The sequence below is a fragment of the Platalea leucorodia genome (genome assembly GCF_965183815.1).
Source record: "Platalea leucorodia genome assembly, chromosome: 8".
NCBI classification, from domain to species: domain Eukaryota; kingdom Metazoa; phylum Chordata; class Aves; order Pelecaniformes; family Threskiornithidae; genus Platalea; species Platalea leucorodia.
The window spans coordinates 4,796,703-4,819,478 of NC_138830.1; the positions used below are offsets into that span (position 1 = coordinate 4,796,703).

Below are 22,776 nucleotides of genomic sequence, written 5' to 3' on the forward strand. Positions count from 1 at the left end.
TTCTGACCCCCGAGCCTCAGCAGAAAAGTTACCACCGGCGTCTGCCTCCTGCCCCGGTTTTGTGACGTTACAAATTTGCGGATCTGCTCTGAATTTAATCCAGTGCAACTCCGTGAAGAATTTAGACTCAAATATAAGGAAGTGAGGCAAATACAAGGTTTTTAGAACAATACGTATAGAATCTATATGTATAGAACCTTTCTGTCTGAAAAGTTGATCTGAAATTACATGCTGTAGTGTGCCTCAAGGAGTTGCTGGTGAACGGCTTCGGCACCCCCGGTTTGGCCTGCCCTGAGTAGAGTCACGCCAGGGATACCAGCAGCGTTCAGGATCCTGTACCTGCTCCGCTTCGCTTTATTTCACACCCAGTCTGTTGGAGCCCGTCCTACTGGTGTTTTCCGCCACCTTGAGATGGCCCTGCTCTCCTTCTCCCTTCAGGCACTGACCTGAGGAGGAGGAGCGAGAGAGGGAAGTGGATTTGGATGTGAAAAGGACTCCGCTCTCCCTTAATAAGTAAGTTAAGGCCAGAGCATCTTTCACGGGGTGCTTAAGGGCCAGCAGTGTTTTACAGTCACCACTTGTTGCCATCGGATCCACGCGTTAGGATTCTGCACCTCTCTGCCTTACCGACTCAACACCTCCCTGGTGCCAGCATGGAAAATTTCCCGGTGCCTGGGCACGCACTGGGTTTGCCCCAGGCCTTGCAAGGCAGGACGTTGTGTTACTTGAAAATCCTCTTTTACTCCAAGCTGACGGCAGTGCGTAGCAAGGTAGGGCACCTAGGCTGGGATAAGGCCAGTTTTGGGGATGGGGAAGAGGGGAAGGACACGTCCCCGTTATGAGCGGCTGGGCTGGGTCATCGACAGGCAGATCCACGGGGACAAGAGCTCGTTTCGGCTCTGGAACGCCCCGTGTGGGGAAGCCGCTCTGTCCTCACTGCGGCGTCTCGCGGGAAGAAAACAGCAGGCAGGGGCACTTAACTCTTCCACAGTGGTCTGTTAGGTGTATTTTATTTTGTAAAAGGCTCAGGTTTGTGGCTGAGTATATCAACGTGGCTGCTCAGCAACCGCACGAGGGAGGAAAAGGGCAGGGCGCACCAGCGAGGAGGATGAAAAGGCTTTGCTCTGCAAACTGAGCTCGCCTGGGCTGAATCTGCCAGCAGATCCAAGAGGGATTCTGACGGGGACTTCCAACTGCTGCCAGTAAAGGAACTGCAGCTGGAAGAGGATGTTTCTCTGTTGCCCGGTGCTTTTGACGCCACCTGCGAGGTCTGAATATTACTTTGCTGTCACTGTGATCCTATTAGGAAAGAATTATGTTCTCGGAGCAGCTGGAGAGCCGCCCTGCAAGGCTCTTACGGCTTAGTGCCACCGGGAGAAACGCAGGTGGCTGCAGGAAGGAAAATACGGGGCTAAGGCAGGCAGGTACCTTTCCCACATCTCTACATTTAATGCTTACATAAGGCAGATGCTTCTGTCAGCCTTTCTCCTGATCTAAGAGAAGGAAGGCAAGTCCCGGCTGAAGTGTAAGTTAGGGCTTGACTGAGGAACTGAGACATTCACCATTTATCTGCCCTTCGTGCTGCGTGATGCTCTGTGAACTCCATCCGGTATTGATTGCAAACCGAAGCTGAAACAGGCCTAAATGAGCAATATATACGTCCTATAAACTATACGTATTAAAAAAAAAATCAGAAAAATCTCTGTGATATACAGCAGGTGAAAATAAATGCTCCCCCTGAGCAGCTACTACAGAGGTACTTTGCTGTTAGAAAATTGCTTATCCTCACAGATACAAGCATCCCCACCAGCGCTGTAACATTTCAACAGATAAAGAAATATGCGAGTTTGTCAAAGAATAATTTTTAATTATTTCTTAATTGCTAGAGAAAGATCTGCCTTTGTTTAAGAGCACCGGAACACCAGAAGCGAGCTGAGGCTGTATCCGTACCAGAGGAGACCATACTTAGGTGTAACATCTCCACTAAATACTGATCTGCATTAAATACTCATCTGTGTTTTACCAGTAACTATTTAATTAAAAAAAAGTTGGGTATAGTCCTATTTTCTTGCAAAGAAAAATAAATCAGAAACTTGTACTGGGTATATAAAACACTGGGAGGAATATCAGTAAAAGACAGCTATAAAATTTTATTGCAGGAAGGACGTTTTAATAGACTGGTTATTTAAATAACTTTCCACTAAATATATAGATGTATATACTTGTTCCCATAAGGTCACCCTAGACTCTGGAAGTTAAAAGTCAAAATCAGTAAGAAGAACTTGGAAATACCCGATATAAAAGCGGCCTGATAAATAACTGACCCTGGCCACGTTTCACCTTTGTGATTTTCTCTCTTTGGACTGGAAGCGTTTGTCAGGATACCGTAAGCCCGCTCACAATTTTACTATTACTGGCACGTTGTAATCACTTCTCTCCTGATCTCATTCCAAAATAACTCTGAAGTATTTGGGGAATATTTGTAGGAAACGCTAGATTACAGGAACGGGTCATGACGTCCTTTCCTTAACCACTGAACAGCTCCAACAAATCTCTTTCTTCACACTCCTCCTTCACAAGGTTCGGTTGTTCGCTGCAGATCACACGGAAGAGTTTAAGAGTAATTCAGTGGCTACAGCTGCGCGAGCTCGGAACTCTAAGGTGACGGCACAAACTTTGGGTGGTTAATTTTGAGATCCAGACACTCGTCCCCAGGCGGGCAGCGCTGGCGTATCGCACACACCCCCTTAGCAGGAAGCAGATGCCAACATCGCTACAGCATTCATTATTTGACCATTTCAACTTTATTTTCCCAGCAAGGCCCTTAAGATGTTATTTCACTTTTAGGAGGAAACAGACTCGAAACGTAATTGAAACCCACCGCGTTAACGTCTTCAAAACCTGGCAGCGGCTCAGCTGCTGGGAACCTCCGCTAGACACGTTGCCAGCACGCGCCTTCTGCCGCGTTCAGCGCAGAGCGCTGCTCGCCGGAGCGCTCATTTGTAAACGGCTTCTGGAAGGTACATACGCGGAAGGCCAGCCACCCTTGCTTTAGCTCCCGTCGGGACGGGCAGGAATCTACCACGGCGGACTGCGAGGGTGCCTTCAGTACGGAGATTTCTGTAACTCCGCGCTCCGGTGGTAAAATGCAAGAGTTACCAAGCGAGCCGCGGCACCGGCGCTTCGGTCAGGTGTGCCCACGCCACCGAGCTGAAGGTCCTTACACAGAACGGCAGCTCTGTCCTCAGCGCTGGGCGGGAAGGCGTGAAATGCGAGCACAAAGGAGCGAGCGGTGCCCGAAACCAGCTGCTGACGGAGCGGCAGGCAGCTGTTGGGCACGGTGCTTCGTCGTCGCACAACGCGCAGCTGAGTGAGGCACTGGAGACAGCGACAGGACTTCGTTAGCTATTTTAATCAGTGGTAGCATACAAGCGTCCGGGAGTCAATCTGTTTAGGTCTTTTCATTTTTTGCTATGTTAATAAAAAAAAGTGATCCAATTTGTCTGTTTCCTTATGGAGTAAATATTTAGATTTAAGAAGCAAATACAGCGTATCCAGGAATTATCAATGCACCCATTACGATAGATGTATTTGCACAATCTGAAAAATCAGTATCTTCGTCCAAAATGCCGATGCCGGAAGGAAGGGGAAGCAATTTAGGCTAGGAAAAAAAGTTCTCCAAGTCAGTTATTAAAACATCAAGCTTACCCTTATCTTCTCCGAGTGGGTTTGGGAGACGATCGCATCCCCAGTTACCCTAAGTCAGCCAGAGGAACGATGCCATGTCTGAACTTCAACGCTCCGCTCACCACAACACACGGCACATCCTCCAACCGCCCAGAACGGGAGGCGCAAGGGAAACTGCGCAGCCTGCTCCAGGATGCTTACGAACAGTTCTTGACCGTCGCTTCGGGTTAGCTTTGCGTTACCTGTATCTCCCAACAGACCAATACTCTCCTGCCTCTTCAGTTTAAAAAGCATTCCAGTTCCAGAATATAGAAAGTTTTAACATTAAGGCATACATACAGCTGGGTTGTTTGCTTTCATTTAATAAAGATCAACTTACTCAAATACATGGAATGTTGGCACAAAACTAAAGCTCTTGTGGAACAGCTACCAACCGTACACAAATATTCCGTGAGGTCCTCTCGACTGGCACGTCTCTGATAGATACACCACAAAATGGCTTTAATACCACAACCTGAATGCTGGATCAAATCTCTAAATAATAAGTAGCAGTTAAAGTAAATGGTTCGCTTTATTTGTAAATTATGTACAGAATACATTTTTCTTTTAATTATGACGGAGCAGGAGAAAGAAAACAGCCATCATTTCCAAACCGCGCTGCTTCCTTCACCTGCTGGAGATGACATCTTTCTCTGAACCAGATGTACAAAACCAGTTTGGATTTCCTCGGTTGCTGGCACACAGTCTGGAGAAACAGAGAACGCTGCAGCCAAATTCAGCACTACCGGCTTTTTATATTCGCAGCAAAATACTTCTGCTAAAACTAGTTTTCTTAGGAAAGTTTTCACGATCTTTTGAAAACAAAATCAAGAAAAATATCGAGAAAGCTGTGGGCTAAGAAGGGCTTTACCTAAACAGCTATCAAATGAGTACAACTAGGAATAATCTGAGATTTGGTCATTCGACTTTCACCTGTTTTACAAAAGCAAGTTTGAGAAGCTAAACTAATTGGCCAGTTATGCAAGTACCAGAAAACGATGCTTTTCAGTATGTTTGAGGACGATCTGGGCAATCTATTGATCAATAGAAAACTTGTCAGATTGATAAAATTTCTGTAAATGGATATTAATGATTAACATAGTACCAAGTAATCAAGTTAATGGTTTAAAAAACTGAAGGAACTAGATATAAAACTGTTTGGTAACACGTATATTTCAGCAAACAAAGATGCTACTGTATGGTCTATGTTTTGGTGATCAGCCAACAAAGAAAATCCAACCATTTGCACATACTTAGTCCCAAAACCACAGTGAGTTACGATTTTTCATGTGAAGGCCTACTTTCGGTATCTTCCTCCTCTTCCTCTTCACAATCCCCTTCATCTGTTTGCTGTTCCAGTTCCTCTTTTGTGATCATTTCAAAGTCGTTTCCATTTCCACTACTGTGCTGGGACCTGTCATCTTCACGCCTGTCACTGTCAGTGTCTGAATGGCGCTCTCCCCCTGAGCCGTCTGTTCCCGAGTTCCTCGTTCCTTCTGTTTTCCCATCCTCCTCTTCCTTCTTCTCACTATCGGATTTCTCCTCGCTGTCGTATTTTTGCTGCTTTTTGGATTCTGATTTTTCCTCTTTCTTTGAGTCTGCTTTTGGTCCTTTGTATTCGTGTGTGTACAGGGGCCTGAAGGAGTCAATGAATCCCACGTCTGCTGTAAGGTTTGGCAGGAACCAGAAGTGATGCCTTCCTCCAGTGATGAGCCAGATGATAAGGAAAAGGATGCAGCGAGCTGTATAAAAAAAGGGAAATTTGGTGCTTTATTGTAAACATCCGCACTGTGCAACTATGGTGTAAGAGATACCCGCTGCTAACGCCCACCCAAAGCCAGGGACGGGGGCGATTTGTCCCCGGCTCAAAGCATAGTTTGTTCTCACCACGTCTCCCCCACCCCGTTCACCTTGCATCTCATCTCCGGTTCAGCTCTTTATCCCCTCTGCTAAGGACATACAAGCCGAAGAAAGCTTTACAGTCCTGGCTGCGCCATTCTCACTGCTGAATCTCTTCGTATGTTCAGTTCTTGGGTTTGGTTTTGGTTTTTTGTTTGGGGTTTTTTGTTTCGTTTTGTTGGTCTTTTTAACGGAGGCCCTAAACGCATCTCCACTATACAGGAAAGAAGCAGGTGACAGGAGCTCGGGCTCGCTTTCTTTCTGCGTGGCCCAACCCTGACACCCGGTGGCCAGGAGGGAAATGCGTACAGGGAACCAGCCCGGCTGCGGCTAGCGGCAAGGCACTGGGAAGGCAGCCAGCCGCACCTCCCAGACCGGCTTCAGGAGCAGGCTGGGTCTCCGCCCGTTCAGACTTCGCCTGCTGATAAAGCGAAGGCAACCGACACTTACCAACGGCAAGAAGAAGAATACTGGCGACAAAACAGCCTGCGCCTACGCTGAGGTAATAAACACCAACGCGCATTTCTGCTGGCCAGAGCGGGAACAGAGTTGCGGCTATAACGGCAATCACTAAGTAGAAAGACAAGCATGAGAAGCACGATTAGTTTCTCCCGGTATGTCCGCAAAGGTTCCAGGCTTACCATTTATCCACGGTCCTTAGCGTAGCACGAGTTACTGACACGATTTTAGGCTTTGACCGAAACCTCGTCTAGTCCCACTGCTCCTGTTCTCAGCCCGGGCAGAGGCACGGCAAGGGCCACGCGCAGCAGCTCCGAGCCGCTGTGCTCCCTCAACGGAGCAAGGAGAGCACCGCTGGGGAGAGGGCGGGAGCGAGCGGGAGCGGGGAGCTGCCCAGAACCGGTGCAGCGGGACACGGGCGCGGGGAGCCGGGTGGAGGTGGCGGCGGCCCCGAGGACCGGTCAAAGGCCTGAATACGGCCCCAGGGGATGGCAGGGACGCTCAGGGAGGGTGCTTCTCTGCGGGCGAGGAAGCTGGAAGGGAGGGTGTTGGGTCAATGATCTGTTAGCTCCCTGGTGTCAGGTCACATCAATACTAATTTAGATTAAAAAACCAGAATTAACTGATTGGGCTTGTCCTACATAAATACAAATTCTAGGGTCAGAAAGGCACCATTCACTGTTTAAAATAATTCCTTTAGCATCTTTCACATTTTTTTATACAACCCACCACATTTGCCTACTGGGCAACTTACTCCTTAGCTTAAAGCAACGGAAACAACCAGCTCGCAAACTCGGGCAAGTTCAGACGTTGGCTAAAGCGTGTTTCAGGTTTGGTTTTGTTTGTTTTAAACATGTGTAGCCCTCCATCCCAAGATCAAAATTCGTACAATAGGACTGGTATCAAATCACGCTGAAACTGAAGAGCAAAAGCTTTGTCCAGAAAAAAGGCAAACCTCCCCAGGGACAGGCAGGCCTGTCGATACTACGCCTACATTTACGACATGCTCGCTAATACCTACTCTTACTTACCAAGTACAAGTCCCATGGCAAACGTTTTAAAGTGAACGGGGTCATAGATCCACACATACACCTGCAACAGAAATAACCTGGTTTTCACTTGGAAAACAAGCTCTCTGATAAATGATTTCATTTATTCCCTCATCCAAATGCTCCCTGCCGTGCTGTAACACCGGGTGCCGAACCGCCGGCCCCGCGGTCGGTACCGTGTCAGGGCAGAGGAGGCGGGCAAGGGCTCGCGTACCGCAGGCAGGGCTACGCTTTGAACAGCACCTGGAACAGGTTTCTGCCAGTGAAAGAGGTGGGAAAGGAGACAGGCGGGCGCGGGGCTGCCGGCCTGCCTGCCCGCGCTGGCTGCCGTGACGCCGGGCAGAGCTGGGCAGGGCGCCGGCCGTGCTGGAGGCTTCCAGCTGGGAGGGGAAGGAGGGAGGGAAGGAGTTCCCATCCTGCGTAAGAAAAACAGTGGAAACCTCAGCCTGGATCTCTGAAAGAATTACTTCACGAAAGAAGCTGTACCCTGAGTAACTTGCAGGGGACGCAAAATCCTGGGGAAAACAATCAGACAGCGAAACTGATGGGGAAATGAAAGATTCCAAAACATCACTGAATCAAGGTTTGGTTTTATCTTTCTTTATTCATTAATGTTGTTCAGCATGAAGCCAAAAAAACTTTTGTAAAGAAAAAAATGTCTCAGGTCCACCAAGTGGAACAAAAAAATACTTCTGGCTTTGAAGAGATTCCCTTAGGAGGACAAAAAACCAGACTGAACATATGGAACAAAGCAAGCAGCTGAAATGCTCCGTTCTGCTCAAGTCCCATTCGATGGCCTCAGATAAGCATGGCTGTACGCTCTGTTCCACAGCGCACTGTTATCTAAACGTCTACAGTTGCAACACTCGACCGAATGTTTGCCTGAGAACTGCGGATCCACTGGAATCAGATCTGCTCAGCCTGATGAAAAAAGCTTCTTGGTAAGGTGCAGAATTTGCTCAACTAGTAAAATCAGAATCCTATTTTTCTTACCAAACTAAACAGTTTGAATCTTAACTATTGTTAACTGTGCAAAGAAGCTGCTGATTACTAGAAAGCAGCAAACCCTTGTAGCAGATGAGCTAATACGAACTCGCAGGAGGAGACCTTAGAGGCAGTAACACGGTTTTTCAGTGTGATGCAAAAAAAATTTAATATTCTACTTCTCACAGGGTGTGAAAGTTGACTACATGCAGGCGCAGCTCTGCTGCCAGTCAGCTGTTACAAACTGAAGATTACGACGGGGGACTGGGCAGTAAGAGAGCGTGTAATAGTCAGTGTTTGCAAGTGCAAAATAAGGAAGAAAAGGGAAAAACAGCACTAATGTAAATACACAAGGACTGGCTCTAAATTAGCTACAACTTAAGAAAGATGTTAGGAGTCGCAGTTCTTAAAAAAATGTCAGCTCATTAGTAAACAAAAAAGTCAACGATGTTAAGACAGAAAGTACTGTTACACTGCAGCCCCACTTTGAATGCTGCATGCCGTGTAAAAGGCAACAGGGAGGGCCAGAGGTAGGCGTGATGCTGCACGAGGCGGGATGGAACAGAGCAAGGCAGGCTGTAAAAGAACTGGGAAGAGTAAAATAAAGATACGTAAAGGAAGGACATCTTCCACACAAGCGATTTATTACAGCGTTCACCGCCACGTACGTTTTATAACCAAAGGTATACCGAATCTTAGGGGAGGTTCCAGCACAGTGACACACAGCATCAACACACAGCACAGCATCCCTTTGCTGAAGTAAAGCCTTACCACTTATCCCAAATCTTAAAGGCACAATTATGACTCTGTACGTTACAGAGCCGTTAAAAGAATTCAATTCTTTGTCTTCCAGGAAAGCAAAGCGCAGAGAAGCATTTAAGACCACAATTTCAGTGGTAAAGCCAGGATGAGAACTCGGGAATGCCTCAGTGTCACCTCCCTGCTCAGATCACGAAGTCAGGCAGCATCTGGGTGGCAAGTATTTTTTATTTCCCCTCCTGCGACTGACCACCGTGTTCTAAAAGGCTTGTCTTTTGTTTAGGAATATTTCGGCATGACAGTGGCCAATTTGGGGCGGAAGGGACCTCAGGAGGCCTGTAGCCCGCCCTCCTGCTCGAAGCAGGCTGAGCCGCGAGGCCAGCCCCGTGCGCTCGGGGCGTTACCCAGCCCGGTCCTGAGAGCCGCCGAGCGCGGAGGCTGCAGAAGCGCGCTGGGCGCCTGCTCCAACGCCCCGCTACACCCCGAGCACAAACGTTTCACCTCATGGCCGCTAACACGTAAACTACCGCCAGTTAAGTTTTCTTTTAGATTTTTGAAGTTACCGTCCTACATTTATCTCCACCTCACCTCCTTGCAAATATCTAAAATCTGACGTTTCAAGATCAGCCATCACATTGCCATTAATTTTTCTTTCAACATGTCAAACAGCTTGCAGAAAACCAGCAAATTAACCTATTACCTGACAATAGTACACTGACACTAAAAGTTAGAAAGTACCCATAAATCTCACCTCATTTCCATCCAAGAAAACTTGGTCTTCATGTGGCTCAAGTTTAAATTTCCTCTTGGTTTCCTTTTTCTTGGGTGTTCCTGGGGTCTCATCCTGAGGACAAACACAAATTATACATATATTAAAAAATAAAAAAGATGGTTTTAATTTCTAGCATTTTAATATATTGAGCCTGATAACTTTTCACAAACTTAAGATCATGTTCACACTTCTTTTTTTAAGTAAAGATGCATTATTTCCTCCTGTTCTCGTTTATTACCAACCGGGTACCTCACAAATAAAGGAAAATTGTAAGAAAGAGCAACTTTATTTTTAGTTAGCGTCTAAGGACCAGGCTCTGACTTCAGGATTACATTATGTCTTCAAATGCATGGCAAAGCTCCGCTGATATTAACAGAAAGTCTGCACTAAGATCAAGAACAGGGTACGACACTTCATAATCACCAACGTTATCAGAATTATTTGGTCCCTTGGTGCCGTATTTACCACACGGGCATCCTTTCAGAATCACCTTCTGCCCGTTTGTTCTCTACCCTCCTCAGTCTCTTTTCGGATCTTGTGCTTCCTCCTCCCTGTCTCCTCTTTCCCTCTCTTTGCTTCTTTCTTTGTTTGAAATGAACTTGCTAATTTTTGCCCTGTGGTGGTGTTCAAGTTACTACCCACTGGCTTATATAATCCACTAAACCAGCAGTTCAATAAATAATGATTAGCTTAAAACTTAACATTACATTTAATAATGTAACTCTCCAGATGACAGGGAATTGGAAGAGTTCATAACTTTCATAATCAGCATTTTAAAGTACCTCAAGAGTGAGGTAATCTTCTACTGGATCCTATGTTTAGACTGCCAGCAAGATTGTTTTGTTTAGAATTCTTTTATTAGCCATGTAGCTTTCTTCTGAGATCCAGACCTTTGCACGCAGACTATTCCTCGCGCTGAGAGTGCCATTATTTCACTCAGGAGTGTCTGGATGGGAATAACTTTTGAGCACTGTCCTGCTAACTCTCGCTGGACTCGTACCGCAAGTTCCTCCTGCAGATTCCTAACATTTTAATTTAGAAATTCTGTTCTGCTATTAAAAGAAATCCAGAATGAAAATGTGAAAAAGCACATGAAAACCTGTACGGCAATAACAGCTTGAACTTTAAAGAAATTAAGTCAGAAGCCTGTGAAAGCCAGGCATTATGCAGATTAGTAATGGAGCTGTCGTACAGAAAAACGGCCCACTATTACAGAGCGATTTACAAGCACCAAGTCCCAAATATTACATTCCAAACACTCCTATTACCAAACACTGCAGAATTGTTTGTTTTACAGGTGCAGCCGCACTGGTTTGAGATGCTAGGTCCCGTGCACGTGTCGCTCTATGCTAAGGCACGCTTGCACACAGCATCGTCGCCCGCTGTAGCTGAAAAGTCAGTTTTGATTAACTCAGTCCACATTAGAAGATGATCAGGTGCACAAAGGCCCAACTGAAGCCTCTTGTTTGGTCTAGATCAAAATCAGAACAACTCCAAAGTTAAAATAAAAAGCAGCAGCAAATTTTAGAGATGAAACCAGGCAAAAAAAGGTATGTCACATTTTAGAACAACCAACCGTATTCGTAAGCCAATGTAATCTTAACAATCAGTGCATGTATTCTCTGTTACAGGTTTGTCTCTTCTCTTGCAGACAGGACGTACCTTCTTACACTCCTCTTTTTCGCCATCCTTTTTCTTTTCCTTTTCTTTCTCCTTCTTAGTTTTTTCGTCTTTGCCACTTTCCTTCTTGCTCTTTTTCTCCTCTTCTTTCCCACTCTCGGCCTTTCCTTTCTCCTTTTCTTTCTTTGTATCCTTGTCAGGTTTCATTTTCATCACTTTTAATGCTCGATGAAAGAACTGTTTTTTCAGGAGTCTTAAAGTGAAAAAAGTTAAATGATGCATTTAAGTGTGGCTGCGATAATAATGTTTACACCCGATTATGTTATTAGACACCATTCTAGATTATTTATCTAATAAAATAATGAACAGAATGACTGAAAGACAGAGATCACCATCATCTGCTCTATTTGCAAATAAATACACCAGACCTAATTATCCCGTGTCTCACCTCTTGCTTTGCTTTTTTGTTCATCTGTTCAAAACTGGGTAAAAACCCGTACTTTCCTGGGGCAGCATTCTGCGTAGATATAAATGAACACACAAGGTGCGGGATGGAGGAAGCCACCAGGTCAATTTAATTCTCTTTCCCATTAACGCAACTCCAACCAATATTTATTTTCAAGTTCATGTCATATGTATTTCCCAGCAAAAATAAGAAAGCGGGCATACGGCTTCCCAAGTTCCTTGGCCAGAGGTGCGCGATGGATAAATCACCCTGTTGGAACTACGGTACCTACACAAGCATCCCGTTCGTGCCAGCTACAAACATACCTTACAGCAAGCCTAGCTACGGCCAGCGGGGCACCAGGCAGCAGTATTTGGTAGTCTTAAGGCTGTCGCCAACAAGTAATGTCCTTGAAAGGATCATAGCCAAATTCAGGACAGGAAGAGCAGTACAGAATACCGCTCCTCAGACTGCGGGGAAGCAGCGGGGTGTGAAATCCAAGCACTCGTTCACACCGAAAATCCTGGTCCTATGCTCCGAATCGATTTGATTTGTCCTGGGTTTCTTTCGTCTCTTGCTGCAGACCAAATCCTTACGCTGGACTGCTTGTTCAATTAGGAAAACTCGCTAAAGAGAGAGAAGTCATTCTACCAATTAAACTTATGTGCATGCTGACGATCAAGCAAAGTTGCTTCAGGTATATGAAACACCTTCCTTCAGACAACTGGTGACTTGGATTCTCTTTCTAGCAACAGAAAATCACTTGTTTGGGAGAAACTACTTTTCTTCACAGCTGGAAGTTTAGGGGCCTCGGGTACACGCAGCCCACAGGACAGGTCTGGCCTGCAGGCCAGCCCTTCCACCTGCAGGAGCTACCTCAGCCTCTGATGGAATAGGGAAAGCCGGGACTGCGCAAGATCTCCTGCTCAGAGCACGGAGCCACGGCATCAGTGCGGCCAGCAGCCGGGTCCTGAAGCGGGACGGACCCTGACGTAACTAACGAAGTCCAGATTGCTTGCCGATTCCGGACTTGTTAACCCTCCATAGATCTGCTGAACAAAGCGTTATCGATGTAGCTTATTTGTGAACAAAACCCCTCAACAGAAAACTTACTGAACGTAGATCAACAGATACGCATACCGGGAGACCTTACGTACTGGAGCAGCATTTCGAATTCAGTTAGTAACTTGTTTTAAATACACAACTGATCGATGCAATTGAGACAGGATGAAGGAGCAGGATCTGATATTTGGGTTTTGCTCGATAGGGCAGGTAAAACAAGCAATAGCCACACCAAGAGAGTTAAGGTACTTGTATTTAATATGAATAAGAGCCTAAGCAGCCTCTTATACTGAAGGGATTATTTTTGTATTAAGATATTCCTCCATCCCTTCCAAAAGGCAAAGGAAGTAGCCAGCGCTAATGTTTAAAACTCTGAAAACAGCTTCAGTGACCAAAGGTGGCCTTAGCATTATTAGCAATATAGAAGCGAGCAAGAGAAACCAAACTGCAGACACGGTATGGTGCCAAATGGATCATCAGGACATGAAATGATACTGGTGATAAAAATCACTGCCAGAGAACAGAAGGTTGAACTCATTTTCTTTGCACGCTACACACGCATTCTTTACGCTGCTGGAGCTGAAGGACTCGGCCAACTGTTGTCTCATCCAGTGCTTTAGTAACTGAAGAACAAACGCACAGACTCCTACCTCAGTCCAAAGACTCTGGAAGGGAAAACTTATTTTTCTGCTTGCATTAAAATAATGCTTTTTTCTAAACTTTCTTGAAGAAATCAGCAAAAGGATTAAAGTTCAAGCACAGAATCAGCCCTGCCTTGGCCCTGGAACTGGGGGGAAGAACCTCACCTTGCTGGATGGCTATCTAAAAGAGGCCAGGAAAAAAAAAAAGCCTAAATAGTAGGCATGGTCTTCATTTCTAAGTAGCTTTCGCAGAGCTCTCCAAGGGTAGACGGTCCTCTTAACCCTACGCGTCTGCCCCAAATGAGGTATAGTCAGAATATGCCATTCATCTAAACAAAGCCCTTAGAGTACACCGAGCAGCGGGGACACGCCGTTTGAGAGGCATAAATTGAACCTCAAAGTCCAGTCGCTGCCACGATGGCAGACTTGGTCCACAGGAAGGAGAGATTTGAGAGCTCTGACCCTACTGACTTAACATAACTACAAGATCTAGGAAAATCGTTTTGTTCATCTTGCTGCCCCAAGCAGCACAATGAAAGCGTGAGAGAGTTTTGAGAACAAAGATGATAAAACTACGTTGTTTCCACCCTCAAACACAGTAATAAAAATACAATCATTATTTTTACACGCAACCGCAAACGTTTTAGAATGCACAAAGCCTGCGTGAAATTGGTTCCTAAATAACTAAGACATTTTGACAACTATACTCATTAATAAAATTAATGAATTAGGCTAGGTCATACCTGTTGCAGTAATCAACTACAGACTCTCGGGTTGTAAATAAAGCCTCTTCTCCTTTCTTTGCCTTTGCCCACTTAGAATCCAGGAGGCAATCCACAGCTTTTGAGGCTAGAGGGAAAAATGGAATTTAAAATGCATCAAAAGTAATGACATTTATTTTAACATTTAGTCTACCTTCCTTGAACCACACCAACCAGTCAGTCAGTTCTGGTGATCTTCCACATCCTCTCAATCTTTAAAGTAAGACTAGCCCCTGTTCGGAAATACAGCACTCTTGACAACGACACACCCTTAAATCACAGAGCAAAAAGTTTATTGTGTTTACTTCAGGCTGATAAGATTAATTTTATGGTGATCTAAGGCCTAGATAAGTTTTCAAAACCAAACTGTAAGATCAGTACTTATTAGATAAAGCACTAATAATAAAACCAAAACAGCCCACCCCCCCGCTCCCCTAAGTACAATGTTAGAAGAAGAAAGTTTCATTCTCTGGTTAAAAGTAACCCTACCAATAAAATAATCAACTCGGTGGCCCATCATGTTGGTGGATTTTGTTGGACAGTTGAAGCGTAAGTATTTAGCAACAGCCTTCTCCTCTTTGAATGGCTCACCGACCTCCTACAACAGCAAAAGCGCACAATTAATACAGTTTTAAACACATGGGAAAGACGCTCATTTGGGCTCAAAAATCAGATATTGCAAAGTCCTCATTATTTTATGGCAATTTATAAATAACAAATAAAACGCAAACGATGTGAAAAAGGTCAAGTTATTTTTCCCAAGAACTTTCTGTCTACATAAAGCAAAAAAGCATTCCTTTACAAACTCCTTTAACAGCTCTGTAAAAAGAGCAAACTGGAGGAGGACCTAAGAGGAAAGCCCTGGGCGCACGGGAAGGCGCTGAAGGCATACAAGCTTGGATGAAAACAGTTGTGAAGCTGAGAGCGAAGAAAAACAACAGAGGGAGGAACGAGCATGTGTGAAACGACAGCGATGCAGCATATCGGCAGAATACAGAGCAGCTTGAATCTCCTCTGAAAGAGGAGAAAACCATGTTGAAAAGAAGTTGGAAGATTTGGCTAGAAAAATTCAGTACCGCTGCATGACTACAAAATGACTCAAGCTTCCGAGTGCCACTGAGGAGATTCTTCCAATCTAGAGACTAGGAACACCAGTACGAAGCGCAGCAGGAGGAAGCACACGAACATCAAACCAGCCGTTCTAGGAAAAGGGAGCCCTTAGTCTGCACGCGTTTGTAAATTCTGTACATTTACCAACTTGCAGAGAGGCAGCAGAATTCAAAGATTTGTAGGACAGAAAGACAGAGATGGGCATTTTCGATTATGTAAAATTAAGACCTAATATTTGTAAGTGGGAAAGGGAGACCTTTCTAATGTTCCTGCTTCGCAAAAACATATCCGAAACAAACACTTGGCATATTACACTGACTCATTCAAACTTCCTCAAAAATTCCTTTCTGTCAGAGTGCTTTTAATCAGGAAGGCTTAATTCTCCAAAGCCTCCCACTACTCGCAGATCAGTAACAGAGAAACACCAGGACATCTTTTCAGACTGCCAGTACCGCTGCTCTACCTGTTCTTCTCATGCTGGCCAAAGAAACAGATTACAGAAGCCACAAAACAGATTGGTGATTTACAGGAATAGATAGAATTCAAAGATTCTATTTAAAGACAGAATGTTTTTAAAGGTCAATAAACATACACAACCTCCATTACGGCTTTTAAGATGTATAATCAAAATATTGCAAGAAGCATGTTAAGCGAAAATGCAAGGTCAAATAGATGTTGTTACACCAGAATCAAAACTTCAGATGGTGAGAGCTGTTAATTTTCAACAGTTTGCACAGCTAACTTTCAAAATCAACTGGTTAATGAATTATCCTTCTAGATGGAATTGTTGCTTTTCCTATCTGAGGACAATTTTAAAGAGAATAATATAGACATAAGATATCCAAATGACCAAAAGCACTCTGCAGTTTTTTAGTTCTGAGATGACTGACATTTTCTAAAGCCTAAATTCTTTATATCTGTGCAGAAATATGCTCTGATACTCACCAGTTAGATTAGTTTTAAAAACACGTGCCTAAATTAAGCCAGATGATCCTAACAGTCCTCATATAGATTAAATTAACTCGTTCTCCATGTTCAAGCCTTTTTTTTTTTTACCGCCAATTTTAAAAATCTGTGTAATTCATGAAAAACTATTCACTAACTGACATAATTTATATACTGTGGTTTGACGTCCCCTTATATGGTACAGTTGTACCAGTCATTGTAAATCACTGCTGATACTACCAAGTTTGGTACCAAAACATATTTGGTTCAATAGCAACAAAATGAGTTACAATGAGCGAACGCGTACCATCCTTATCGGATGGCGCATGCGCTAAGGTACCGTTGAGAGCGATGACGACATGCAGCAACTGAGTTTCAAAACAAGGCTTTTTTTAATATTTCCTACCAGCAAATGAAACTTCGAACAACTCCTCACAGGGTAAATGTTCTTCTTCACAGCGCAGACCGTGAAACAGTCAGAGAAGCTACAGACATTCGCATCAATGTTAACTCCTCTGCTAGGATTTTTTTTTTTTCTTCCTAAAATATTTATGATTCTGATAGGTCAGGTGATGCGCTACACAGGCAGCGGCTGGCACCGGGAGATTTTTTTTTCTCATTGCTCCTTACTATCTATTGCTTTGTGCTTTTCTGTGGGATAGTTTCATAACATCCCAAACAAAAAAAGGCTTCCCTGTGAGAGAAACCGCCACAGTTTAACTGAGCTCATTCTGAGAAAGTTAAAGTTTCCCCTGCAATTTAATCCCCACTTTTCATCCTATTTTCATCCCTTTATGTGCAGTGCCAGGCGTCTGTTAAAACAGATGACTGACAGAAAATAATATTACATTTCATCATAAAGTGAAATCAACAAAAGCACTGAAAATGTCGGTATCCTAAGCACAACTTCTTAAAGATGCAGTTCAACTGATCTTCACGTTCAGTTGTAAAAATAGCCAAAACCCAGCCTCCTTATACATTTAAAAAAAAAGATTATACAAATTAATCAAGGGGTAGTTCTCAATAAATTATAAAGCTTTAAAACAGATGACACAGCCTTAAAAACGTATGAAAACTTTCTGGTATTTAAAGTTTGCTTGTATAGGAAAGACAGAAAGATTCAAGAAACATCTCAGGCAATATATTTCTGGAATGTTGTAAAATGTCTTCTCAATTAAAATTCTATGATTAAACTGTTTTCAATTAATAAAAAATAGGATACTGTCAAGCTTCCAAATAATTCTGCTCTGGATTTTGCTTTAGACCCTTGCATCTACTTTAATTTTATATATTGAAAAATGCATGTTATCACTAGACAGAATGTAAAAGTTAGAGATTTATGATCCCTGATAATTTACAAATTCTGGAAGAATGCCATTAAAAATAAAATCAAACCCAATTTCTTATTTAGCTAGACAGAAGAACTCCATCTACAAGAAGACAGCAAAAACAGTGCTCAGCATACCTACATACTAGAAATGCACTGATATTTTAAAACTTTTAATAATAATTCTCAAGCATTCCTATCAAAATTCTGCCCTACATGAGTTCATAACACCACGCTGAGATTTTCAAACTCAGGGACCTTCCAGACCCACTGAAGTGAAAGGAAAACACTAATAAAATTTTTCTTTTTTGCCATTATCTCCCAAATCAAAGCGCATTCTGAACTTCCTTCCATACGCTGATGTAGTGCCCAGTTAATTCAACCTCCAGCTGGGACTGCAGCAGCAGAGAGGCCTGTTAAATTAAAAATAAAAACATCTGAACTGAGCTATTCAAACCAGCGTGCCCATGAGCTTCCTTCTCCCTCTCATCTCTACCTAAGTACGACTTATTCAGGTTCTCTTACTCCTGGAACCACTCAATGGATGTCAAAAGGCCAGAGCATATTTGTGGTTCGAAATTTCTCTCATTTTTTTTCCCCCTTTACATCAGAGCTGTGAGAAGACAGGCACGACCCACGACAGGTTGATTTCCTTCTACAACATTGTAAGATAAACAAGGTTTCTGGAAAATCAGAACAGAGTGAACAATGACTATCACTAACAAGACAAGCTATTTCATGTGCAGACAAATGCATTACAAGGATTTATGTTCCTCTGTTTTAAAGGGGTCATCAAAATTCTTTGATTTCAATAAAATGAATATCTAGTTTATTTCTTTGCTCCTACATCAGAGAACTTAGATTTTCAGAACACCGTCCCTCACAGAAGACTTCTGAAGCCTAATAGTTTATACAGTTTTCAGATAAGGAAAAGAAGAAATTTAAGCACATTTGTCACGTGCAGCCTGTTTTTCAAGCCGAGAGGCTATGTCAAAAGTGACACTATGTCGACGCACGTTCCATTCCTCATACCTCTCCTCACATTGTAAGGACACAACAGCTGCGTTAGCATTATCTGCTCTGAAGATGGTCTGAGCACATCAAAGCTTGGGCTGAATTGCAAGATTATCTTTTTCCTTTCCCTGTTGACTCTCGGGCCCTTAGATTAGAAGATGTTCTGTGGCAGGAGAGTGAGTACTCCTCATCCATTCTGCTGAAACATTTATACTTTGCCTAAAATAAATCAAGGTGCAGTAGGACACAGAAAAAGCACACAAATCAGCATGATTTGATAGATCACTGGGTGGGAGGGGGAAGGGGGGAAACAAACACGTAAGGGTCTTAGGACTTGCTCTTAGGACTCCATTTATATTTTATTCAGTGACTAATAAACCTAAAATTGTCTGATGCTTGCACTGATGACCCGTACATGGATTGCCTGAGGTCTCTTAAAAAAAAAACAAAAACAAAACCAAAAAAATGTGGCAGAGCCATGCAGAGGAACCAGTTCTTTTGGATTACCGTGGCTGTGTGCTAGCCACAGTTGTTTCGACTTTTTCCCTTCCCACCTCCAAAAATGTAACTCAGATTTTCAAAAGACAGTGATTCTTGTTTTACTGACAAGTGGGGCTGCTACTTTTAATTCCTATTTTTCTGCGTTTCTTCCCCTCTTGGTCTTCGTTTCTTCCTCCTCTATCACCTGATACCGCTCATTTTCAAAGAAGTTATTTAGCCATTCTTTGTTCTCATCCCACTCAGCTTTACTAGAATTTATGAGAAAATAAAGACAAGCAGGCAAGCTGGATTAAAATCTCCGTTGCTGGAAAACCATCGCATTGTCATTTCTGAAGATCCTTTCCATACTCATTCACAAAAAACTGTAGCACAGGAAGCACCAACGCAGCTGTTGCACATTTTCCTTCCAGCAGAGCCTAAATCAAGACACAACAGAACCGTAGGCTACAACAGTTAATATTGACCAGTAGACGTCCGTCATCAGGAGAATCTCAAAGCTTGAATCCAGTGATTGAGGAGAAAAAAGAAACGTCGACAGCGAAGGTACGTGTCATTAATGGCATGTACGCAGCACTGATGCCACCTCAGCCATCAATTTGCAGCGAGGCATTTGCCCAAGAACTGTTTTCTCTATTTATAAGAGCAGTATTTCTATGCATTAACAGTTCTAGAGTAAAGGACACAGCACTAAGGTGCTATGCAAGTGCTATTGATCACAACACAAAGATAAACAAAACTTCACATGGGGCAAAATAAAACCGTGCACACTGGAATAGGGCCAATGTAATTAAAACTTAATGCCTACTTAACAGTCAAATTGCAGACCTGCCAACAGATTGCCACGTGTTACCCAGCGGGATGCTTGTCAAAGTAACTAACTCTAAACTAAGACTTTGTGTTTAAGTGAATATTTCAGGATATCTATGGAACCATGTTTTTTTTCCAAGAGATGAAATAGCTTTGATCAGGTTGCTGGAGTAACAGGCATTCAAAGACATACCCCATCTTCTGTCTAAAGAAGAGATACTAAACTAGCCATTAGACAACATATGTTGTTTTTCTTTTAATAAGTCCTTTCTATACAGCAAGCATTCTTGATTTCAGAAATATGAATCACGTGGGGGCCTACTGGCTCGAGCAATCTGCATCCTACAGACCGGTCCCTTTTCACTACTGCATGTCCGAAGTAATCTCCATGTTAATTACAGTTAAGTTACCATCAGGAATGACACTTTGAAAACCTTACCTCTAAAATGTCTTTATTCAAATTTTTGAAGGTAAGATTTCTGCAGCTTCCATAACTTTCAGCTTATTGCCAGAGGAAGAGTCTAAGCTATGCAATACAGATTGGGCAACGTGCCTTTTTATGAAAATAAAATGCATCCTTCCTGTCATTACTTCTGAAGGAGAACACAGAAAGTAGGCTTGACAGAACTTTGAACTATTTTATTGAGAATTTTTTCACGTCTCATGTCATGTTTAGCTAGCTGCCTAACTACCATGATTCTACTTGATGGTAGACATAAAATCGTATAAAAATTATTCAGAACCCAGTTTCTGTAAATATAGTATTTGTAATTGAATTCTATTGCATCAGCCTATTCCACAGCTAAACAGACCATCTCCTGCTAGGAGAATCTCACTCTTGTGAAGAAATACAGCTCTCCTTAATGACAATGGGGTATTCGAATGTCAGACTTCCATACAGTATGATAAATAGTCGCTTTATTAAGGGGTACACATCACCCTAAAATAAGTGGTACACATCACCCTAAAATAAGTACACACTTCTAAAGCTCTTGAAACACCTACAAATAAACATCCCACGCTTCATTTTAAAAGAAGAAACTTGCAGCAGTATCCTGAAACATGAGAAGCATACTGCAACTATGCCAATAAAGTTAAAAAAGTTTAAAAAATAAAACAAAACAACTACCAAGAAAAATACAGGTTGTTTTATTCACTGACCAATTAAGAACACCCTCTGGGCATTCAACAGTATTCTTTGTTCGCTGTCTTTTCTTCCCACTGTTGTTGACATACCCTGGGAAACTACTACGATGCAACAGATGTTTATCTGCATAATTGTATCACAAATTTAGGCCACAATCTTAAACCTTAAGTGTTAACACCCAGACATCGATTTAATTACTAACAATCCGGGAAATACTTTTACTGCTAAGAGGCTGGAAATTAAGCGTGTGCTTAAGTGCCTGCAAGACCACAGCCTTGGGTATTATACAAAACATTAAATTACATTTAATTTGGTTTTGATGGGTGCTTTATTGAGCTGTTGTCATCCTTGGTAAGGGAGAGTCTATGATGATTATGAAAAAAGAACAATTCCATAATGATGTATGATAATTCACTGAATGGCTGTGATTGATAAGGCTTGCTTAACAAGATTCTGATTAATTACTCTTTGCATTCTGCCCGCCCCCCCCCAGTAATTTGAATTAAAAGGGAAAAAAGGAACCATTACAAGTACAGACACAACTCCATCTTCTTGGGGGAAGGGAAAGTGGGCTGGGAAGGGAACGGAAGAGAAAGGAGAGAGGGCAACCAAGCAGAAGGGTGACATGTGAAGTGTACGCTGTTGAATGGCTCTATGATTTCTCTCGTGAATATTATCTCCACTTTATCAAACATTACTTAGGCTTAGGGTTAATACCACATAACAGTAACAGGCATTACAGTAACTGATGCTGCAACTATACCCAAAACATGCATTAAAAACTCTGTAAAAGTCACTGTTATCTATTGAGAAGTCCAGACTTCCAGGTAAGTGAAAATACCTAAGCAGTCTTCATTCTGCCTTTAAGCGATACCATATAATTATCGCTACATTTTAACATCATCTCAAAGCTGATTAGGTCTATTTTTAGACCCGGTTGTTTGTTTACGTTTTGTACAAACAAATTTCCTTTCCTCACCACATCATTTCCTGGCTGGGGCACGTTTGTTTTTAAGATGCTTACACCATCTGTCCCGTGGCTTTTGCTTTACGAATCCCTGGAAGAGACACGCCGGTGTCAGCTCCAGGCTAAGGTGGCCGCTCGCCCGCCTACTCTGAGCGTTGTCCTCACCGCACTGAGCTGTTGCTCGACACTGGTAACGGGTGAGACCCTAAGCATAATACGGCGATTAAAAATGGGTAACAGCTCGACGCCTCGCTCCCCGGTCACGGAGGGAGAAAGCCCCCGAGAGGACAGAACCGCCGGGCCCCGGCACGCCCCTACCTGCGCTCCGCCGCCGCCGCGGGCTCCAGCTTTTCTCAGTATTTACTAGGATTTACGAATTTGCTAGAAAATTCTGAGGAAAACCTGTCCCCCAGGTGCCAGCCCAAGCTTTTACCGAGCTCCGGCGCGGCGCTCCCGGCCCCGGCGGGGCTCCCGCTGCCCCGGCGGCGGCCGAGACGAGGGCGCTTCCCTCCCTCACCGCCGGCTCCCGCCGCCTCCTCGCAACGGCACGGCGTCGGGGCGGGGAGGCCGCAGAAGCAGGGGGGAAGCCCCTCGGAGGGGCGGCCGGGCCGCCCGGCGCATCCCGCCCGGCGGGGCCGGGTCGCCCTGAGGACGGGGAGGGGGCAGCTGCCGCCCGGGGAGGGGGCGCGGGCCGGGCGGGGAGGGAGAGGCTCGGCTACCTGGATCCGCTTCCTGTGCCTCCGCCGCTCCGCCATGTTGTCCCCGTCTGCTCCGCCGGTGA

The 22,776-nt window shown here is 43.9% G+C and overlaps 1 protein-coding gene across 1 annotated transcript; it reads right to left on the reverse strand.

The window, feature by feature from the left end:
- Nucleotides 1–2,218: 2,218 nt before the first annotated feature.
- SEC62 (SEC62 homolog, preprotein translocation factor) lies at nucleotides 2,219–22,776 on the reverse strand. The gene is made up of 8 exons (XM_082320942.1): nucleotides 22,715–22,776; nucleotides 14,667–14,775; nucleotides 14,160–14,265; nucleotides 11,311–11,521; nucleotides 9,628–9,720; nucleotides 7,116–7,176; nucleotides 6,076–6,195; nucleotides 2,219–5,468 (listed from the first exon to the last, which is right to left on the reverse strand). Exons 1-8 carry the CDS (start codon nucleotides 22,748–22,750, stop codon nucleotides 5,002–5,004), a joined length of 1,203 nt encoding a protein of 400 aa, XP_082177068.1. The 5' UTR covers nucleotides 22,751–22,776; the 3' UTR covers nucleotides 2,219–5,001.